Genomic DNA, 9,352 nt, shown 5'->3' with positions numbered 1-9,352 from the left:
TTTTTTTTCTGCAGAAAGTCTGTTCCTCCGGCCAGTTTAAGGTTATGTTCTTGCTCTCAGCTTAATAAAATATCAAAACAGTGTAGGCAATATATGGCTAACAGTGCACAACACTTTACTGCTACTTATCAAACAAAGAGGAAGTGAAAAAAATCTCTAAGAAAGGAGACATAGATAGCAATATAAATCTGACAGAGCTCCTAACCCTTCAACGCTATCCTAAACTAAAAAAAACAGGTTTTGGAGTTCGACCACTTTATAACACACAACACAAATATACAGTATAATGGAATGTTGAGTAGCAATAGTTGTAATATAAAGTAGGGGTAAGAGCAGAAGACTGGACAAAATGTTTGGGATAGATATGTCTATATACAGTAAACGCTCTGTTATCCAGTACTCAACTAACTAGATCTCTCATCTAACCAGAAAAAATAAATCCCTTGTCTATTCACTGTTCTGCTGATCTGTGGCACGAATTATCCTGGAAACGATTGTGCGCCTATTTGTCTTGATTTGTTTTAAATGTGTCTGTTTGTCTTTATTTATCAATTTTTAATAGTAACTCTCAAGCAACCAGAAACTACATTTATCCGGAATCTACAATCCCAGTGGATGCCAGATAACGGGGAGTTTACTTTATTATATTTAGCAGTCAGTTGTAGGCTGGCCTGCTGGTCTTCAAAAAGAACATCTGCCGATACCAAGCATGCCCCCGATATAAGTGACACAGGAGCTGGCAGAAGTAGGAGGGATGTATAAAAATCAGAAACTAAAAACTAAAATATTTTTTTTAAAATCCATCATCCATCATCTCACATGACTAATAAGATTACGTTTTGTAAAAGTAATGTAACTGGATCAAATGGAAGACATCATTTTAATACATTATAGCTGAGAAGGGAAATAATGAACATTATACTTTTTATAACACATAACAGAACAGAATCTTCTTTCTTGAAATGTATATAGCTCTGTCCTGCCATGTTTTAACAGGATATAACATGGAGTCATATATACGTGTTTTTATTATTAGTACATTTCAAATGTAATTTGTGCTGTCATGTAAGCCCCAGGCTGTCTCCTATAGCCTTCACTTAAGTTACAAATAGTAGTCAGGGATGCGAGCAAAGAAAATACTTTGAGGAAGAAGGTTCGACTTACTTTAGAAACAGCAAAGCAAGGCCAAGCCACCTTAAAACAACCTTTCTGCCTCCATTTATCAGAGAAGCCTATATCTTCCATGTATACATTTTCATTCCAATTTTTAAACGCATATGGTGCATATCCATTATAATTGTGCTAGATTACGTTTTCAATTAGAAACTTTATCCAACACTGAAAGAGTTTTGAGCTTGATTTACTCGAATTGCATGTCTTGTCTCAGTGGAAAAACATAGAACCTTTTTTAACCTCTAGTTCAGCAGACAGATTTAAAACAGTCTGCGCTGAGCTGCTTGAGGCTCCCATGATGGAGGAAATTAGAAATCTTAAGTCTCGCATTATCCAGCAGCATTTTGGGAAAGCACACTCCATAGACTAAACTAACAGCCTCATTGTGGTCTACAGTAGCCATTCCCGTACAACCTCCACTGTATATAGCTTGGCTAGAGGAGCAGTAATGACTTCTGCAGCAGTTTGGTTTTAATAGCATACCTTTTGTCCAGGAGGCCCCATTGGACCCTGAAAAAGAAATTGCATTCAGTTAATTTACTCCATTTATTCAATTTAATTGACACAACTACATATACATCCTAAAATATTAATTTTAACATTGGATACGTTAATTTTTTTGTACAATAGAGTTTACTACTGTATTAGATCGATACTGTAGCTGCATTTTACATTTGTTGTTTGTATGCACATCAGTATGACGGTATTAAAAGTAGTTGTAACAGACTAACATTTTGTTTTCTAAAGCACTGTGTATTATTATTATTATACAGGATTTATATAGCGCCAACAGTTTGTGCAGTGCTTTACAATATAAGGAAGACATTATATTCACAATACAATTCAAGACAGGATGGTAAGGAGGGCCCTGCCCATGAGGGCTTGCAATCTCATAAACAATTGCCATATCTTTTTTTACTAATACATACTAATACTAATTTTCCCCTTTTAGTCATCATTTGTTGCATCTCAGTGCTGCTGATCTCCTGCAAATTGTTTGCATCCACTTCCAGTCTACATGCACACACTTCGTCAATGGCTGCCTGGCATTTCTCAAAGCTTGTTTCCTGATGATGACAACAGTGGTACATGCCTGCATAAAGTGTGTTAAAATGGCCAGCTGTAGTCTCCATCAGAAGCACATGTAAAAGGGTGATAAGGTAGAACACACAAAAGAAGAACCGCTCCTCCACAGCTCAGGAAAGCAATGAGCAGGGTGCTTGCTGCTGGGAGCACATCCTCCCTCCAATATGCGCCCAGACAAACAATAGAAAAGCTGACTACACACTGAATTCCGATGGAATAAGTTTATTGAAGCATGTACCACATCACTGCTGTACCACCCAAGGTTCCAATGACACGTCTCACCCAATCAATGAGTAAGCCCGAGATTGGGTGAAATGCATCAAAGGGGGCGGACCTTGGGCGGAACACCAGTGCGGTGGTACAAGCATCAATAAACTATTCCAGTGGAATCCAGTGTGACCAGCTTTTCTTCTGTTTGTAAGGGTGCCCACACACCTTACGATAATCGTACGATAATCGTAAGGTGTGTGGAAGCCGTGCGACCTCTACTACTGTAAGGACGCGTGACCTTAAATTTACGGACATGTTCGAAAACCCGCCGAGCATCGTACGATGTTCGGCGGGTTTGTGGCATGTCCGTACGATAACAGGCGTACGGGCCAGTGTGCGCAAGCGCACACTGCCCGTTCGGCATTGCGGTCATCGGAAGCCCGCCCCTCAGGGGGCGTGGTTTGCGATCATTGCAAGTACGATCTGCCTATGCAACATAGGCAGATCGTACGTTTTTTTAAGTACCTTACAACCATCGCAAGACAAAAGTCTTGCGATGGTTGTAAGGTGTGTGACCAGCCTAAGGGTGATGAAGTAGGTTTTTTTCTTCTTTGTCTATATTAAAGTTATTTTATAAATATTAAATAACTTTATTTTAATATTTCACATGTAAAATCAATAGTTCCACAGTAAATTGTCATTGTAAATTATAAATAGTCATTAACTCTTTTGTAGTTTTCTACCAAAATTCTTACAACTACAGAGCACGTGACACCAAACTGGTGATTTTGCAAATTTTTCCCATCACTCAAAATAAAGTGAAGTACTAGCTATAAAGTTTGTCCTTATTCAAATGTTTCCTTTTGATGATTTTTGCCACACGCAGCTACATACTGACCCGTCGTAAGTCTTAGAATGTCTCTAAAGGTTATTATAAAGGAATGTTATCCACCTAAAATGTCCTCTGACATCATTATAAACAAAATAATCTCAGGGATATTTTTACATTATTTTACCAAGGTCAGTTCAATTTCTGTCTGCTCTAGTTGAAAAGGTATAATTTTCAAGAACAGTGCTGGGAACAAATTATTTCCAGTTCAGAGTAAACTGAGCTGAAAAAATAACATACGTATACAATGCGGTCAAGCGGTAGATGGGTTTTGCAAATGGACCACAAGAGAAGAACTAAGGCAGCAGGTGAGAATAACTCCTTGTGGTGGAAACAACTTCCTTGTAGCAACATAATTTAATTACATTATGTATCTGGAAGTTTTCCGGAGCTGAGACACCAGTGTGACAGAAAGATTCCCATGTCTCCTTTATCCTCTGGAAAGACTTCAGACGTAAACTTGATGTGGATCAGGGTTGAGCTGCTGGCATTGCTTGAAAGTTGAAACTCTACGGTTATTTCTAAGCATTCAAGTGAAGTTCCTTCCTCTGTGTTTTGCACATTGACGGAATGCTTGTAAGCAGTCAGGAACTGTTATTACAGTTCTTACACTGCATATACAAGTAAAAGTGATCAACTGGAACCAGCCGATAAAGCTGGAATTGATTAGGGAACAAAATGTGATGAAAAATGGCAGCAATGGTCGTCTGTATTGGCACAATATTAAATATACTGTATTGTGCCAAAATGTATTGTACTCTGCAATCTACCAATCTAGTATTGTGTTTATAAGTAATGCAAAGTACGTTGTACATTACAGTAATATGACAAAGTCTGATGATAATACAAGACAGGCATATGTGCTGAATGGAATATCCAACAAATATAAATTATTAGCACAAACAAAAGATCACTTTGTCTTTTCAGTTCTTTTATTCTTTTTTTTGTAGTGGATACGCATGTAAATGTGGTTAGTTTAAAGTAAAACTGTGGGCAAGTAAAATAGTTTAATCTGCAATTTACTTTCAATAGCAGATGCCTGCTCACCAGTGACTCAGGACCTCTAAAAATTGAGGCCGAGCTGCTTTGCAGTAATCATCTTTCTGTTCACTGGATCTAGCCCAATCCTCTTGCACTTTAAGAAATCTGGGCAAACAAAAAACTTACCCTTGCAGTGGGGCTACTCCCACACTACAAGGGTTATATGCTCATTCTGTCTAGAGAACACTATTAAAGAAGAACACTGCACAGAAATAACTTAACCCTTGTTGTGGGACTATTCCCACTCTGTAAGAGTTAAAGTGACATTAAAGGCAAACATGTTTTTCCCTCCCCCCCATGTTGATGTTAGCACTTACCTTAAATTATGTCTCTTTTTCCGATCTTCCTCCTCCCTCTGATGTTTCAGCCTTCTCTCCAGCGGTGCGGCGGCTCTCCGATCCAGCGCTGACTGCTCTGTCCCTCCGATCCAGCGCTGTCTGCCTGCGGGTGCACGCGTCCATAGACTTACCTTGTGTCCCTCGTGGCGTCCCGGCCAAAAATGAGAACTGCGCATACGCCCGCCCCAAGAGCCTTTGCGGCCGCTCGAGAAATTTCTAATTTTCGCACGGGACCGCGCACGGAACACAGGTGAGTCTAAACTGCTGTTTGAGCGAGTTTAAAAAAAAAAAACTTTTTGCATATATCTACTGCTTGCTAGCAGTAGATATATGCAAAAAAAACCGGGAGGGTTTAAATATCCTTTAAGTGCTCCTTTTCATCTAAAGTCTATAATAACAAAGATCTACTCACCCGAACATTGATCCCACCTGGCTGCTAGACCGTTCTCGACAGCCTGTTCTCTGCTTCGGTGGTGGAATGTCCCTCGGTGTCCTCATGTCCAATACATTGTATTGGACATAATGGCTCACAGGTTTTTAAACCGCTGGAGCAAAGGGGGAGATAGACTTCATGGACCGGTCTAGAAGCCAGGCAGGACCAAGATTTGGGTGAGTATATCTTTGTTATTTTAGACCCTAGACTAAAACGAGCACTTAACTCTTGCAGTGCCGATGTAGCTCCACTGCAAGAGTTCAATTTTCTTTTGCTGTTGTTACTTACCCAATCCTCAGTCCCGCCAGCTCCCTACAGGCTGCTAGACCCATTCCCGCAGCCTCTGCTCCCCTTCACTCTGGCTGTCTAAGGACCGCTGACATCATCATGTCTTATGAAGGTCCATTGACCTGCATTAGACGTGAGGATGCCAAGGGACCTTCCAGCATCAGGAGCAGAGGTGAGGAGGAGAGGAGAGGTGAGCGCTGACCACCAAAGCATCAGGCAAGTAAAACAGCTTTATTTGAATCCACTGGAAAAATGAGCACTTAACTCTTGCAGTGTGAGGGTAACCCCTCTGCAAGGGGTAAGTTTTTTCTTTGCCTGGAGTTTCTCTTTACCTACTGGACCATCATGGACAGTCTCACTAACCAAGATGAGATGGGAGATGTGGGAAGCTAGACTGGATGGACCACGTACTATGACCCAAAAGCTGGTTGCTATTAGAAGTGCAGTGTGTTCTTTGTTTTCAAGGGTCCCACACACACTCTACAAGAGATCAGGAGGGCATGTAGGCACCTTGTACTGCCTGCTGTGAAAAGTAAACTGTACATTAATGCATTTTACATGTCCACAGGTTTGGTTTAAAGCAAATCTGTATTCCATATCAAGTTACTTAATTAACCTTAAATATTCCTAACAGGCACCCTAAGGTGACTGGTCTTATCTTTACCACTCTCCTGCCACCATGATCTGCTATTGGCTCTCCAAGAAAAAAAAAACAGTTCTTCTTGGTAAGAAGAACTTCAACTCTTGATATTAAAATGGCCTATTGCCAGGCCCAAGCACTGCCGCGTTGGGGGGATATGCTTATGCAAATACAAAGCAATGCTGGTATTTCCAAATAATTCTTGAGCCCTACAGTGGCAGATTGAGGCAGCAGATGAGCATAGGCAAGGTAGGTGTAAAACTGTTAGTGTTACTGATAGCAAGATTTAGGTTAAGGTTTAAAGTTACAGTATGTGCAACTGTTTTAAAAGATAGCGTTTCTTTTTATTTGTAATCATATATGTAAAGTACATGTATATATACATATATGCTATCAGGGCCAGAAAATTAATTTGGCAGCACAAGCAATAGTCAAACGCCCTAGGCTGGTGACACATTTTTTTTTCAATATCGAATTGCAGTGACAGTTTTAACACTCACACTAATACCAGCTAGATACTGCATTGTTTATTAGTTTCATAAAATTACATGTCATTGTGTTAATAATAACCTGGTAGTGATTGTAGTGATAATTTACACAGATTTTCAGATCTGTGAAAGCTAGAGGCAAGTTACTTTATCTGCATGCCTTCATTGAGTTACCTATATTCTTTCTCTACTTTCCATTACAATTAGGAACCCAACCTGATTTTTAGACAGTCAGGGCTTTATATTTGTTTTGTTTATTGACATTTACAGCCAAATGTTTCAGTCCCAGTGATTCAGCATGTGACGCAAGTCCATCAAATGAGAACCAAAAACATACTGTGCATATACAAGTGTGGTCATTACTCAACTACGTCTGGATTCCTGGGTGTTTGGAAATGGTCATCATAGACTTTGGACTAACCTCTGGGTCAATTTAACAAAGTTAGGCTTGATGAGTGACTGGTTATTCTACTGGTGAATGCACAACACCATTTGAACATATTTAATATGCTGCATGAACATTTATGTATTTATCAAACTGACATTGTATTAATGATCACTGGAAGCTGTATAAGGTCACTTAGTTTTAGTATGATTTTTATTAATTGCGTTTAGTTTTACAAGAGAAAAAGTATCTAGCAAATCATTGGAGCCTTTTCAAATTTAAAAAAATGCCAGTAAAATAATGGAAAAGTCAAGTATTTTAATTTCTTACATTTTATCCATCAATAAACAATGTTATATTCACTTGTACTGTGTCTTCGATCATGCTAGCAAATTTGACTTCTTCAGAAGAGTCAGTACCATAGCACAACCCCCTCTCTCCTTCATAGCTCTCTCCTTTTCTGGGAGTGGCTAAATACTGTGTGTGCTGGCCTACCTCCTCCTCCCCTCCCTTTACCTCCCTACATAACATTTATTTATATATTTATTTTCTTATTTCTTATTTAATTTATATGTTACTACCTGAGGAGGAGTGAATGTGAATACTACAGAGCAGGGGTACTGAATTAAAATTCAAGGAGGTCTACTGGCATTCTTAGCAACCACGGATGTCAATCATGTGCCCGCCCCCAGCATTACAGAAGGATGGAAAAACTTTTCCATTCTCCTGTAATGCTGGAGGCAGGCACATAATTAATGTCAATTGTTACTAGAAATTCCATCGGATCTAGCAATCAAGGACTGAGGAGGAGGGGACATCGGACGTCACTGGGCACCAGCAGTCCTAGCAACCAGTGACTAAAGAGGAGGGGGGCCTGGCACTGGGTTATGGCTGGACCAAGTAGTAGCAGAAAATGTCACCAGCACACCAAAGAAAGATTCAGCAAAAAGTCTGTAATGACAAGTTGCCATTCAGGAACAAGAGCTTTCTGGGTCTCAAGAGTACCCCTTCATCAGGCTCAGAATGCTACTACTATATTATGCACGGTGCCATCCATGGTCGCTGCAAGCACCCACCTGCTTTTGCCGGTTTACTTATGTTGCGGTAAGGAGTGAAGCTGGTTTCATACTAAATGGCTGGACCAAGGTCAGCCATTTGGTGACCCCTTATATAGAGTGTCACTTGAATGCTTGGGCTGCTGACATCACATTTAACATTGCAGCATGCAGCAGCAGTCTCAGGGCTTCTTGATGTCTACACAAGCAAGGCTTTTACAGGTAAATAAGATGCATAAAATACTTTAAATGCACATACTGTATACTCCTATAGGAAGATAGTTGAAATGAATGGTCGAGTGACAGGATCTCTTTAAAATATATCCAGATGCTAACTTTTGTGTGCTAGAATAGACAATGATTAAAAACCTGTCAAGTACTGCCTAACTGTCTTTCTCCCATTGGGGAGATCTCCCTTCACTTCCTGTGCTGACACAGAACAGAAAATCAAGGAGATAATTACAAAGTAAGGGCAATATTCTCTTAAACAACTGACACCTAAACAAATGTCTTGACTAGTAGATTTCCCTTCTATTCCGAAAACAAATTTTAGATTTTTCTCTCACATTTAGTCTCTGTGACAATGGTCATCAGGTCAAATAGAGATAGCAAATCAACCCACTGGAGACATAGACAAAAACAAAACCTGATTGGGGTTCTAATCCTTCCCTACTCTATTAAAAAAAACTATGTAGATACAGACAGAGATTTCAATATGTGTCAAATTATAAATAGTATTCAAATTATACATTATTCTAAAATGTTGCCACTTTATACCCTCCATGGGGAAACCTGAGGTTGTCCAATATTAACCTTAATAGCAAGGAAAACACATTATCAATTAAAATCTAGAAACTCTAATCTGCTGCCAAGGGATTGCAATTTAATGTTCTACAGTTATAAAAGCAAGTAGAGCACAAAATAAATAAGGTAGTTAAAATAATATATGAAGGGTACTGAAAAAAAAGGTATAAGCTCAAAAGCTCAAGGAATGTGCCGAGCTTTGTTAAGCTTAACACCTTGCACCTTGCCTGATTTTCTTGATATTGCTGTATACAATATAACTGTTTAATGATGTGTGCATATCCTTATGCAGCAATAAAGAAACCACATTCAACATTAATAACATCAGATGAGTGAATTGATTTCCAAGTCAGGCAAATATGGTGAATCCTTTGAATGTCATCCTTATGGAAACTTTCCAGCTGCATGGAAACTCTACTTTATACACAGTATGTAACTGGACCTCTAACCTTGAATAAATCACCTTACAATTCATGAATAAACAAAAAGCAAACAGCAATGTGTATATATATTATATACATA

At 39.2% G+C, this 9,352-nt stretch overlaps 1 protein-coding gene across 1 annotated transcript in view; it reads right to left on the bottom strand.

The window, feature by feature from the left end:
• COL25A1 (collagen type XXV alpha 1 chain) overlaps positions 1–9,352 on the bottom strand; it is a 429,660-nt gene that overhangs the window by 108,779 nt on the left and 311,529 nt on the right. Inside the window, exon 11 of the mRNA XM_018569899.1 lies at positions 1,657–1,683. Coding sequence (XP_018425401.1) covers positions 1,657–1,683 — 27 coding nt within the window. The remainder of the gene's footprint in view (positions 1–1,656; positions 1,684–9,352) is intronic.

This window comes from Nanorana parkeri, unplaced genomic scaffold, assembly GCF_000935625.1.
Source record: "Nanorana parkeri isolate BGI_ZX_2015 unplaced genomic scaffold, ASM93562v1 scaffold36, whole genome shotgun sequence".
In the NCBI taxonomy this organism is placed as follows: domain Eukaryota; kingdom Metazoa; phylum Chordata; class Amphibia; order Anura; family Dicroglossidae; genus Nanorana; species Nanorana parkeri.
Note: the sequence above shows the minus strand (reverse complement) of the source record. Positions and strands in the feature narration are given on the sequence as shown.